The sequence below is a fragment of the Limanda limanda genome, chromosome 8 (assembly GCF_963576545.1).
Source record: "Limanda limanda chromosome 8, fLimLim1.1, whole genome shotgun sequence".
NCBI lineage: Eukaryota > Metazoa > Chordata > Actinopteri > Pleuronectiformes > Pleuronectidae > Limanda > Limanda limanda.
This window is the reverse complement of record NC_083643.1, coordinates 5,680,065-5,694,541: the sequence shown is the minus strand read 5'-3', so window position 1 is coordinate 5,694,541 and position 14,477 is coordinate 5,680,065. Positions and strand designations below refer to the sequence as shown.

The 14,477-nt window shown below is 42.2% G+C and overlaps 1 protein-coding gene across 1 annotated transcript; it reads left to right on the top strand.

Annotated features, from left to right (window-relative positions):
* The first annotated feature begins 1,475 nt into the window (after positions 1–1,475).
* On the top strand, positions 1,476–14,323 carry LOC133008750 (cytochrome P450 2J6-like). The gene is made up of 11 exons (XM_061076026.1): positions 1,476–1,637; positions 2,093–2,255; positions 4,414–4,566; positions 4,779–4,939; positions 7,408–7,476; positions 7,648–7,764; positions 8,149–8,275; positions 12,161–12,246; positions 12,521–12,622; positions 12,704–12,845; positions 13,930–14,323. Exons 1-11 carry the CDS (start codon positions 1,476–1,478, stop codon positions 14,115–14,117), a joined length of 1,470 nt encoding a protein of 489 aa, XP_060932009.1. The 3' UTR covers positions 14,118–14,323.
* Positions 14,324–14,477: the final 154 nt, after the last annotated feature.

The following is a 14,477-nucleotide window of genomic DNA, read 5'->3' as shown; positions in this document are numbered from 1 at the left end:
AACCAAAATTTCCTGGGTGTGAACCTTCAGCTGTCATTGCTTCACAGAATGTAACCAATGTTGTCCATCTCCAGTAGGCCGCCCCTATCAACGACTTTGGGCCCAACAAACCACCAGAATGAGTCATGGGTACAACGTCAAATTACTTCAATTCCCTGATAATTAAGCCACCAACGTGTGTGGTTGCGTGCGCGGCAAAATTTTGGTCACCCCCGACAAACCCGAAAAGTTGGCAGCTCTGCTGTTAGTTGCCACCGTTCACTGTGTGTGGAGAAAGCCGGGAGCAGGAAGATAAGCAGGAAGATAAACACACGTGGACTTCTTCGCACATATAGAGGTAGGCTTCTCTAAGCTTGTCTTCCGTTGCACCACCTACTGTTTGGCCGTGAATTGTTTTCAGACGTACAGTCGTCGGAAAAGCAAAAATGAAAAAGTGTTTGTCAGATCCGTCCGTCCGTGGCGCGCGAAGAGACGGACGATTCCCACTATAGTTCTACGTGTTGAAAACAATTCACCGCCAGAACAGTAGGTGGCGCAACGGAAGACAAGCTTGGAGAAGCCTACCTCAAGAGTGGTCAGAAGAAGTCCACGCTGTTTATTTACTTACTCCCCACTTTCCTCACACACAGTGTAGGCTACGATGGCAACTAAATAAAATAAAGTGACACCCAGCAGGTCAAAATGCTGATGTAATCGTTTCTTAGCGCAGCGGTTCCCCGGTCTTGTTTCCGAACTGTGTTGCTAATCCCACAGCTTGAAGCTGCTTGAGGCTACATGTAGCTTGAAGCTACACGGAGCTAGCTAGCTTCCCCCTCACCTAGCTTCAACCCCAGCTTCCACACAGTCAGCAGGGACTCCCGCTTCTAACCTGACGGTATTGTAGAAACAGTGTCATGATAGAAGTGGAATTAAAGTTGTGACAGTGGGTTTTTGCACTGTTACCACCGTACTGTAATGCTAGCGCCATTATGAAAGCTTGTTATAACCGTATGTGACCGTGCACACATGCCGTCAGTGCTCTCACCAGCCACCGTCAGCCGGACAACTCCGCTGGCTTAACACACACGTCACATTAATCGTAAAATCATAGTTGTGTTTGGGTTTGTTGTGACACAGGGAAAGAAGCAGGAAGTTTGAGGTCTGGAAATGACGTCGTACAGAAATGATGTCGTTAGCGGACCAATGACAGCCAAGGGCTGTCCATAGGCTATCCGAAATAAACACGGACAGTTAGAAAAATCAGAGGTGCACGAAAAGCTCTCTGAGGCGCTCGGAGAGGGCGTTCCACGGCGGATAGGGCGGTCCTATGTCCGCGTCCGTCAAAACAGAGTAGCATAAAGAAGCCTTTAGGCTTCTTGGTGTTGTTTACATTCGACTCTCATGCGAGGAAACAGAAGAGGAGTTGGAGGCAGAGTTCAGAGACGATCTGTGCGCTCACAGCGAGTCCAGCAGCTCTCAGTGCAACCTGTCCCACCATGTTCGTTTCTATTATCCTCCTGGTCGTTTGCGTTGGGTTCATCATCCTTCAACTGAAATCCCAGAGGCCCAAGAACTTCCCACCGGGACCCCCTGCCCTGCCCGTCCTGGGGAACCTCTTACATCTGAACCTGGAGAATCCTCTGAAGGACTTTGATAGGGTAAGAAAAACACTGAAATCAGTGACGCTGCTCTTTAATATCCCTTAAGTTGCTAAGTTTATTGCATAGTATTACTACTTAAGTGCTTTTCCTGCTGTATCAATATGAATGAATAATAATAATAAGAAATTTTTCTATTTTGTCTCAGAATGTTACCAAAGTTAAAAGGTGCTTCACAAAATACAATTTATGACTAAAGATAACATATCATAGAAAAAACAGATTTTGGTCAATAATGCATTAAAACTAAACAGATAATAGAACCAAATGGAAGCAATAAACCTCCTTCTCTCAAGTCTTTGTTGGAACCGTCTGTCGTCCTGTTTGTTATTTCTAACGTAGTCATTGTTGCTAGATTTAGCTGTTGCAATGTTTTTAAACTATTTGTTAGCATTGTTTTTGTGTGCTCTTTAAAAATGTCAATGATTTCAATCTGTCGTCTTGTTCTGTGGCAGCTGAGGAAGAAGTATGGAGACGTCTACAGCCTCTTCCTGGGCCCCAAGCCTACGGTCTTCCTCAACGGGCAGAGTGCGATAAAGGAGGCTCTGGTGACCAAGGGGATTGATTTTGCTGGACGACCTGATGACCTGTTCCTGAATGACGTCACCCAGAAGAGAGGTAGGAAACACATGATGGTCTATGAATGTCATTTGAGGCTCATCCCGATGTGATAGTGGATGTTAACACCAAAGAGTTTTCCAATTGAATGTGGCGTCCATAAGGTCAGATTTAAAGGGACATTACAGTTCTCAGTTTATCTTGGACAGCTTCTGTGTTTCCACTGCAGTCAGTGTCTATATAGTGGGACTTCAGTTGTAAACTCTAAATGACTATGACATATCTGTTTCTTGTGAATCCACTACTTGATGTCTCAGGTTTGAAAGCACGTCTTGAGTCTACCTAAGAACACTAATAGACCAAAGTATAACCACTTAAAAAGTCTGTGAATATCACTGAACATGGACCTTTCATCAGTAGCAGGAATGATACACAATATCCATTATGATAACTAAGCAAAGGGAAACTAGGCACACAAAATAAGATAGTTTCTCTTTTGTTAACAGCCTGGACAGTGCTAGAACAGAGAATAAATTATCACTGAACACAGTCTGGTTTTGCTGCCAAATTTCAGACTGAACAAGGAAATACATAATTGAAGACCAAAGTTTTTTTGAATGCTAAATTACATCTACAAAATACATCCAATTGAAAATCTTAAGGTGCAAATTTGGTTACAGTATTTTGGTGACTTTATTTTTAAGTTCATAAATTGTCAGTGTCTTGCTTGACGGCATTTCAACACTAACCAGGATTGCTCAACCCCGGAAAGTACCAACTATAAAATACAATTTCTAGAATTTCTTGGACTGCAAAGCAGCACTGAGTGGGCCCAATCACATGCATTTTGACGCGTTGCATGCGTTTTGCCTTCTGCCTGAAAAAAAGAAATGTTGATCCCACCGCCCTCATCACCCAAACCAGTATATACAGCTGCCTTTGTCAGCAGCTCTGAGTCGGTTTATGAACCTTTTGTGTCTATTAGCTGTATTTTGTAGCTGCCTGGATGTTTACCTGCCTGTATACTTGCCCACCAGCTTGTCCACGCATCTACATGTAAGCCTGTTTATTTATCATAAGACTATCTTCACTGAATGGGCCTGCGTTTGTGTTTGCATTTGTTTCCAGCAGGGTGACAATACACCTGTAGGGTATCTTGCCTGTAGGGACGGCAAAGTGAAGACACAACCCTGCTTGAAGTTGTACACATTAGCCAGTTTGTACAATACATATAGAAAGACTCAACAGCTTCTCAGTTGTGTTGAGTCAGCACAAAGGGCAACTAAGGATTAGAATTAGCAATATATAGATATATAATATCTTTGCAAAAATTATATTGGCATTATAGTGAGTAGAAAACTGGGCCTGATTACACAGGGTTCCATTTGGCGAGGTCCATTAAATAACCTGAATTGTATGCGTGAACATGCAGTAGTCCACGACACAGTGTTTGTTTTTGGTTGTGTTGGCTGAAAGTTGTTTTTGCGTTTGCTTGGACGTGTAAGACGAAGCAGACACGGCAAACCAATGATACTCTATTTGCCAACAGTTTTTGTTGAAACGAACTACTTCCAATATTTGCTTTAAGCAAAGTTAAACACTTGCTGCTTCGAGCTATGTATTAATGTTCAGGAAAGGGTAAATTAATGTGAATCGAAAAGGAATAACTTCAAAAAATCATGTAAAGTCACCTAATAACATTAATAAAAACCTAATAAAAACAATAATTGAGACAGAAGTTTGGTGGTGATAGGACAATGCACAGTGGAGTTATGACAACATTGTCTCCTTTGGCGAAGGATGAACCTTCGCCGTACCTCAATGTTTACACGGTTTGAGGTAAATGTCCCAATTCTGAGAGAAAGAGAGACGTCACCTTTGCAAGACATTCCTTTGATCTTCGACCACAGGAGTGGATTTGTTTGTTTACGGCTCAGCGTCGAAGGATTCATGGTCCATGTATGTCGACGTTGGAGTCCAACCTCCGCTGCTCAAGTAACTAGCCAGTTTTGAGAATGTAAAAAGTAGAAAGTATAGATATTTGTGCTCAAATGTAGCGAGTAAAAGTAAAAAGTCGTCAGGAAAATAAATACTCAAGTAAAGTAAAGATATGTGAAAAACCTACTTAAGTACAGTAACGAAGTATTTCTACTTCGTTACTTCCCACCACTGTGTTATAGCGACGTCATTAGCCGCCCTGTGCTCTTCTCTGTCGTAGGCTTGGTTCTGGCGAACGTTGGCCCCAGCTGGAAGGATCACCGTCGCTTCGCTCTGTCGACCTTGAAGGACTTTGGTATGGGGAAGAATTCAATGGCGGACAGGATCCATGGAGAGCTTCAATACATTGTGGAGGCAATGGAAAAAAGCGTTGGTGTGTTATCTGTAATTCTGTTCTGAGAGTTAAAACATGAAGCACTGTTCTCCCTCTTTGTAACTCTGACGAGTGGGTACGATCTCCTGTGTCAGTCGCAGCTGAACGAGATCTTCCATTTACGTCCTCACTACAATCTGTTGTTTGTGTTTCTTGCTGTGCTGTTTTTCTTGTCTTTTTTTTAACACTGATGTTTGCATCATGTCTCACAGGCAAAAGCATGAATCCTGCAATTCTGGTTAACAACACGGCCTCCAACATCGTATGCCAGGTTCTGTTTGGAACTCGCTTCGAGTACGACGACGAGTTCATCAAAGTGATCGTTCAGGTTTTTAGAGAAAACGGCAAGTTAGCAAACGGACCCTGGGCGATGGTGAGTCTGAGTGCTCTCTTTCTCTCTCTCTCTCTCTCTCTCTCGCTCAGGTCATGGTATTCAATGGGAATCTCCTTAAGTCCGAGGTGAAGAACTGTTTGGAACATAGACTGTAGACATGATGGACAACATGACAGCCAATGGTCCCCTGGTGGCTGGTTGCCGTATAGGTCATGAACCCTGCTTTATCCATGTAAGTGGATGGGACGTGAACCAAACCTCACCCACCACCTCTCAGGCACGAGATGATTTTTTTTTACTGAAAGGATTTAAATTTGCAAGGAGTTATCTACAGCAGTACTTCTCCTCCCATTATAGAGAAATATACAAGATTCAAAATCCTCTGTTTCGAGTGTCGAAGCAGAATCTTCACATTTGGATTCAGATTTTAAACTAATGTTGTGCAATAATGCTTTACCTCTAATGCATTAAACGTGATACCGTAAAATGGTGTGTCTTTCGGCATTCAATAAATTTGGTTATCAAAATTAAACATTATAACTTTAATTGATGAAAGTTACCTCGGGGCACCAAGGAAGGGAAGGGAAAAGATAGCCAATTTATTGATTAAGTCTCTTAAAAGTACTAACTACAAATTTGGAACTCTGATTTAACAATCAACTGAATAACTATAACCAAAATTACCATATAGATAGTTAGCTAAGTTGAAGGATATGGAGTTCTTGACAGTGTGTAGAGGTTGGCAAAATTCACGTATGCATCATTATGAAAGAACATTTGTGAAAGAAAAAACATTTATTATGAATATAATAGTGTATATAAAACACAAATTACTAACGGTACTTTCTAAGCAAAGATGTGTATTTGAGTGTGTGTCTAAGTGAGTCCATGTGCTTCCCAAAATGGCGGCCCCTTTTGAAGTGGTTTTACAACAGGTAGCGGAGCAGAGATAATTAGGTGAAGGATTATGCATGTGTGTGTGTGCCAAGTTAGATAAAGAGTGTAGAATGAAATGCAAAGAAAGACTGTGAAGAGCCTAACAATCTAACATTACTTTCGAATAACTTATAACCAAAGTATCACAACACAAATCAAACCTATAAACCCCACACAGAATCGAATAAACAGTCTTGCTTAGCCTAGTATAATTATTAAGCCCAGGTGTGTTACCCGTCTGTGGAAAGGGGAAAAAGGAAGTTGCTGTGCAGTTCGCAGTTCTGTGAAGTCTTCATGGCTGGTTGTGTGGTTTCTACCTTCGCGGTTCTGTTGAGCTGGTTAAAGTTTTCCTGCAGGACATCGAGTCACTACTAGGAGTTTGGTAGAGCTTGAGTTGCAAGGAGGTTTCCCTGGTGAGATGAGCTGGAAGCTGCACCTTTTTTGCTCCTCTTGAAGAGTTGGATGCGAAGAGAAGATACGAGCTGGAGAAAACAGGCTTCTCCCTTCTGCGATTTAGGAAGAGTGGCTGGCAGCCTTCCACCCTCAGACGGATTGTAGAAAAGAGATAGAAGAGGTGGAGAACTTGCCCTATATTGGCCTGGGACCTCACAGTTCATGGGATCCAGAGTGACCAATAGGAGTTGGCCCTTGTGGCTTTTCACACCTCTGTGTGAAGTTGAGGAATCCTAGGAGACTGAGTTCCCTGTCCTCTGGCTTTGTCCGTAACAAAGAACATGTGGTTTCATGCTTTTGACTACTGTTAGGAATTTCAAACTTTTAACTATAGTCTGTGTCTGAAAGAACTCTTAAAAATAAAGCTAGAGGTATTTTTAGCTAGATATAAGGCCTCCATACAAATGATTTAATAATAACCTTTTCCTTCCATGGGGTTAATCTACAAATTAAGAATGAACGTTAACTTGATCTCATTTCTAACTTCTGTATTAAAGCATAATTTCATTAGATTCATTAAACTCACACAGAGTTCCACAGCTGTCTGATAAGTCTCGAGGTTGGACAGAGCGACTCTGTTGACTACATTTTGGGACATTGTTTTGGTTAAGTTGCTGCGAATGTTTACACAGTGAGGTTTGTTTTGATGAAGCTAAAGCATAATAATCTTTTCTCCAATTGTAAACACCTTTGGCCCATATTGCATCTGAGGTTGAAGGACGTTCTTGAGGTAAAACTCGTTGTCTAGCAACTATAGATTCATTGGGAGTGTCTCCCTGTTCACTTCCGTATTCCAAAAGCCAGGAGGATGGACTACGCGTGCGCACTTCCGAGGAGGAGGGACGAAGATCTACTGCTATAAAATGGACAGACACCGGATGTCCAGCGCGCTCTGATACACCTAATGCGCTGGAAGCCCATTGTTTTTTTGCCGTAACCTGTTCATTGCTTTCCTAAATTATTTCTTAATTGAGCAAAGCTGAGTTTGGCTCTACTTCTCTTAAAGGATAAAAGAACACGTTGTTTTTTCGACACTACCCATATAGGCCGAGGAGGCCTCTGTTTTCACAAAAACACTGTCCCAACACTAATGATTGTTCATTTTTTCCTTTTTACAGATGTACAACTCTTTTCCACTGATTCGTAACCTGCCGCTGCCGTTCGTCAAGGCCTTTGAAAATGTTCAGGTGTGTTGATTGGGCCTTGAAAATATTTATAACACTGATTGTTTTAAAAAAGGGATATGAGCATCAATCATGTAATTTTTTTTCTCTACCTACACATTTCTATACAGTCAGTGAAAAATTTAAAATCCTAATGCTGAAGTGTACATACAACTTCCGTCTTATATTTATCAGATTGCTGTGAAATATATACGTCAATTCCTGGACGAGCACAAGAAAACCAGAGTTCCTGGAGATCCACGGGACTTTGTTGACTGCTATCTGGACGAACTGGACAAGGTGTGTGTCTGTGTGAACTTACATGTTATACTTGATTTAAACAAATGGTTTAATATTGAATTTGATAATTTTTTGATAACGCCTGGAACTTAAAGCAACACTATGTAGTTATTAGAGAGCTACAGCGCCCTCTGCAGTCACATGTGGGTATTAATTCTGTTGGCTCCATGTCTCCATGATTAAGTGGTTTTCTTGCAGAGAATAAACAAAACCTATCAATTTGATGATGCACCAAAGAGGAAATATATTGCAATTTAGCTATTTGCTCATATAGTGAGGTTAAAAACTTGCATAGTGTCACTCTAACTGTCAGCTCACAAAATGAGCTGGTTCTTATCAGTCTGTGTGCTGGTTTATCTTTAAACAATCACTCTTCGTTTTTAGAGAGTCAGTGAGGATTCTCCATTTTCAGAGGAAGAACTCATTTCGAACTCCCTTGATCTTCACTTTGCTGGAACTGACACGACCTCCAACACCCTGCTCACTGCTTTCCTCTACCTCATGGCCTACCCACACGTACAAGGTTCGTATACATGTGCCCATGTGAGGATTTACCTCTGTCATCACCAGTGTTGGGATGGATACTTTCAAAACGTATTCCGTTACAGAATACATGCCCAAAAATGTAATCTGTAACGTATGCCATTACATTTACTAATCTGCGTAACGTATTCTGAGTACTTGGATTACTTCCACATCGAATTGCATTTTTTAAGTGTAGGAATGCGGCATTGTTATAGTCAGTGGAGCAGCAGCAGTTTAAGCTCTCTAACTGTAACGAAATACAGTTACTCACAATTTGTATTCTAAATATGTAACGCTGGTACATGTATTCCGTTACTCCCCAACACTGGCTAGCGCGTGGACATACAGTTAGGTCCATAAGTATTTGGACATTGACACAATTTTCATCATTTTGGCTCTGTACACCACCACAATGGATTTGAAATGAAACAATCAAGCCATGCGTTAAGTGCAGACTTTCAGCTTTAATTTGAGAGTATTTACATCCAAATCAAGTGAACAGTGTAGGAATTACAACACATTTTATATGTCGCACCCACTTTTTAAGGGACCAAAAGTAATTGGACAAACTAACATAATCATAAATGTAATTGTCACTTTTAATACTTGGTTGCAAATCCTTTGCAGTCATTCACAGCCTGAAGTCTGGAACCCATAGACATCACCAGACGCTGGGTTTCGTCCCTGGTGATGCTCTGCCCAGCCTCTACTCCAACTGTCTTCAGTTCCTGCTTGTTCTTGTGGCATTTTCCCTTCAGTTTTGTCTTCAGCAAGTGAAATGCATGCTCAATTGGATTCAGGTCAGGTGATGACTTGGCCATTGCAGAACATTCCACTTCTCTGCTTAAAAAAACTCTTTGGTTGCTTTCGCAGTATGCTTTGGGTCATTGTCCATCTGCACTGTGAAGCGCCGTCCAATGAGTTCTGAAGCATTTGGCTGAATATGAGCAGATAATATTGCCTGAAACACTTCAGAATTCATCCTACTGCTTTTGTCAGCAGTCACATCATCAATAAATTCAAGGGAACCAGTTCCATTGGCAGCCATACATGCCCACGCCAAAACACTACCTCCACCATGCTTCACTGAAGAGGTGGTAAGCTTTGGATCATGAGCAGTTCCTTCCCTTCTCCATACTCTTCTCTTCCCATCATTCTGGTACAAGTTGATCTTGCCTCATCTGTCCATAGGATGTTGTTCCAGAACTGTACAGGCTCTTTAAGATGTTTTTTGGCAAACTCTAATCTGGTCTTCCTGTTTTTGAGGCTCACCAATGGTTTACATCTTGTGGTTAACCCTCTGTATTTACTCTGGTGAAGTCTTCTCTTGGTTGTTGACTTTGACACAGATACGCCTACCTCCTGGAGAGTGTTCTTGATCTGGCCAACTGTTGTGAAGGGGGTTTTCTTCACCAGGGAAATAATTCTTCTGTCATCCACCACAGTTGTTTTCTGTGGTCTTCCGGGTCTTTTGGTGTTGCTTAGCTCACCAGTGCGTTCTTTCTTTTTAAGAATGTACCAAACAGTTGATTTGGCCACACCTAATGTTTTTGCTAACTCTCTGATAGGTTTGTTTTGATTTTTCAGCCTAATGATGGCTTGCTTCACTGATAGTGACAGCTCTTTGGACTTCATATTGAGAGTTGACAGCAACAGATTCCAAACACAAATACCAAACTTGAAATTAACTGTAGACCTTTTATCTGCTCCTTGTCAATGACATAACGAGGGAATAACACACACCTGGCCATGGAAAAGCTGAGCAGCCAATTGTCCAATTACTTTTGGTCCCTTAAAAAGGGGGTGCCACATATAAAATGTGTTGTAATTCCTACACCGTTCACCAGATTTGGATGTAAATACTAGGGATGAGCGAGTACAGCATTATCTGTATCTGTATCTGTTAACCATATGAATTATCCGTATCCGTACTCGGAGTGTAAAACACATGCTGTTACAATTATGGAGTGAAATGTAGAGATGAGCCGGATACTCGGCTGAAACGAGTATCCGGTACGGATAAAGCACTTTTGCCGAGTACGATTATTATACGAGTAATCGGAGTCATTATCTGTGCTCGGACTGAATGAAAATCCTCACACAGCGTCACAGCGCTCCTCCCGTCACACACGGCTCTGCTCACTCACTCACAGAACAGCTCTCTGTCTCTCAGTCACTCAGGTTCACTGCGCATCGGGACTGTTCCATAGGCTCAGTCAAGGAAGCAGAAATGATTCGTTCATTTCCCCACTGGGTCTTCGGGTACGAGTCTTTGGAAAAATTTTCACGAGACCTGCATTGGCTCAGTAGAGGAGCGCTGCAGATGCGAGGGACGTTCACTGTCTCCCGGAGAAGTGAACGCTCTGTGTTTTTAGTATGGAAAGACGTGAATTGTATTTGTTCACGGGTCATGGTGACTGGTTTTGTTGTTTTCACTTTACATTTACACTTACTTTACAGTAAAGTAAACCTCTATTAAATACAGTACAACATGACAGTTTGTATGGTTTGAAATTGTCATTTATTATCACACTGGCATTTAATTATCACGGCAAACAATTACACTGCACTAAACTTTAAGTGTTAATGTAAGGTGAAAATAGCAAGGCCAGACTGTGTGACTTGTGAACGAATGTGGATTGCGTCTTTCTGTGCTGGGGACACAGAGTGTTCGTTTCTCTGGGAGACAGTGAACGTCCCTCGCATCTCACTCACACACACACACACACACACACACACACACCTGGTGTGGAAATAAATTTTAAAAAATCATAAAAAAATTTCAAAGATAAAAAAGAAAGTTATGTTGAACCAGCCCACTTCCGGGTTAAATCACACCCACTTCCGTGTTAGGCCCCGCCCACTCCAAGTACGGATACGGATAATTCATATGGTAAACAGATACAGATAATGCTGTACTCGCTCATCCCTAGTGAAATGTAATAAAAAGTGTTTTCATACTCAACATAACTTTCTTTTTTAACTTTGAAATTTTTTTATGATTTTTTTATTTTTATTTTTTTTAAATTTATTTTCACACCAGGTGTGTGTGTGTGTATGAGTGCGCGCACACGCACACTCACTCACTCACTCACACACACACACACACACACACACACACACACACACACACACACAAGGACAAGACTGACAGTCAGAAGATCATCGTGCAGCGGCCGATCTAGACGAGTCCTTCGTGTGTGTCTCTCAGGCCGTTCCGCCTCCATGTGCCTCCATGTCCATGTCCCCTTCCCTCGCTGCACCGGCTGCAGCCGCAGCGACAAGCCGTGCGTGGCGGAGTGATGTGCATGTGCGCTCACACTCCGCTGTCTGCCGGCTCCACAGCTCTCTCAACGGCGGCGGTGGCAGAGCGCTGTGTGAAAATCCTCACACAGCGTCACAGGAGTGCTGTGATGCTGTGTGAGGATTTTCATTCAGTCCGAGCACAGATATTGACTCGTATTACTCGTATAATACTCGTGCTCGGCAAAAGTGCTTTATCCGTACCGGATACTCGTTTCAGCCGAGTATCCGGCTCATCTCTAGTAAATACCCTCAAATTAAAGCTGAAAGTCTGCACTTAAAGCACATCTGGATTGTTTCATTCAAAATCCATTGTGGGGGTGTACAGAGCCAAAATGATGAATGGGCTAAAAATGGGCTTGAACCAAAGACTACATTTAAGAGGGTTGCAAGCACTCGGAGTCTTTGAGCCACGGTAGTTTTCATAGCATTAAAGAGAAATGGGCGCTTCATTCTGTGACTTCTCTTGTTTAATGTTGATGCACTACGTCCTTCAAATGTTGTGTTTTAAGATATACATTCTTTTGTATTTAATTTGATGAAATGTTATTTTTTTTAACATGAAGAATTTGTCTCTCAGAGCGTTGCCAGCAGGAGATAGACGAGGTGCTGGAAGGGAAGCATTCGGTCATGTATGATGACAGACATAACATGCCATACATGCAGGTATATATGTTCAGACACATTTCTCTTGTGATGATTCATCAATAACGTTACTTCTATTTGACATATGGGTGTGGGTCAGAGGCATATTTCTTAAAGCAGGACACAGTCCGTTAATGGCACATGGTGTAAGATCCACTTTGACAAAACTTAGTATGGTTTTTAAGGATATTTTTGACAGGTATCCATAGTAAACGTTTACTTTCTGTGTCTGATCCTGTGTCCCAAGTCAGACAAACTATAAAAAAATGACGCTAAAATCTTTTTTTCCATCCAGGCTATGATCCATGAGGTGCAGAGGATAGGCAACATCGCTCCACTCGGCCTCGTCCACTCAACGACCAAAGACACCGAGCTCATGGGATACTCCATTCCCAGGGTAAGTGGCATAAGACGTGGTAAAAAAAAAACATACCATTACTTCAGTAAATGTTACAAATACTGTCGTTTATCGCCTCAGGGTACGTTGGTCATCCCTAACCTGGGCTCAGCCCTGAGAGAGGAGGGACAATGGAAATTCCCTGATGAATTCAACCCAGAAAACTTCCTCAATGACAAGGGAGAGTTTTTCAAACCCGAGGCCTTCCTACCTTTCTCTGCAGGTAAACACCAAGCAAGCTGTGTGTGTTTGCCATTCCATCACATCAACAGACACTTAATATTAGGGCTGCTCGATTATGGAAAAAATCATAATCACGATTATTTGGGGCAAAAACGAAATCACGATTATTCAAACGATTATTTATATGTGCCCTTATTTTTTTTTTTTTAAATGACTAACCGGAAGTACCCGTCACTTCCGGTTCCGGTAAACACTGATTACGGCTGCGTGTCTTATTCCTCCGTGAAACCATGCAGGATATCGGTACCTGGTTCAAACCCTTAATGATGGCAACATTAACACTCTCCCTAAAAAACCCTTTGTAACTGAGAACTTTGAAATTTCCTCTCAATATTAAATGTCCCCATCTGCCCCCCCACTACAAACACAGAGAGAGAGAGAGAAAGAGAGGGGTGGGGGGGGGGGGCTATGAAGACCATCATCATTTACCCCCGAACCCCTACATTGAACGGGTTCCATACAACAACAAGCGGAGAATCGTGAGCTGACCCGCGCGGGTCCGGTGTGAGCAGCCGGCGGCTGCGCGCTGGAGAATAGACGCTGCGCGGCGCGGCCGCTTCACTGTGTGGTGCTGCTGCCCGTCTGTTTCGAAGAGTCGATCAGACGGGGCTGCCCTCCCTCTGCCATTTTCCACTCGCGCTGTTTTTTAAATACCTCCGGTTCGCGCACACACAACTCGCCTCTTTCACTTCACAGCTGCTTGAGAGTGAGTGCCAGTCACCGGGGCCGTGTTGAATGCTTTGGGGGAGGGACTGAATTGCGCATGCGCGTCTCTTTAGAAAAAATGCCAAATAATCGGTTCAACTCGATTATAGTAGTTTGGAGATCGTTTGACCCAATAATCGTAATCACGATTATATTTCGATTAATTGAGCAGCCCTACTTAATATAATATTTAGCTAAACTGACAGTTAGCTAAATATCATGGATAAACAATTAAGGAAATTGTTGGCTAAAATAAAGTTCTTAGCGAATCCAACCACCCATAAGGAGATAGCGTGGTTTCATGACTGGGTCGGTAAGATCAAACTCTCAGGTCTTTTCTTTCATTTCTAACGTCTCAGGTCCTCGGATGTGTCTGGGAGAGGGTCTGGCTCGTATGGAGCTCTTCCTCATCTTGGTGACACTGCTGAGGAAGTTTGAGTTTGTCTGGCCTCAGGACGCAGGAGAGCCAGACTTGACTCCGGTCTATGGGGGCACCCTGTCTCCCAAACCTTACTGCATGAATGTCCAGCTCAGGGCGACACAATAAGAAGGTCTTATAATCTAGTCAATATTATCTTAGCTTCCTCACATTAACTTTTAAATCATATGCTTGTAGCTCATAATTTTACAAAAAGAACACATTGTAAATATACTTTACAAATGTATAATTGCTAATTTTATGATTGTATGAAATGCATCTTTATATGTAAGTGATAGATGGGATTGATGGACTGGAGAATAAACCGCGATATTGAGACAAAATGTTTCCTTGTTATGTCTCTTATTCATGTTGATGGATGTATTGGACAACAAATGGAAGAAAGAGAAATAAGAATTAGCCTGAGGGGAAAAAGTTTCAACTGAAGTTTTGGTTATCATCACAGAAAATGGGGCAGAATTAAGAGAC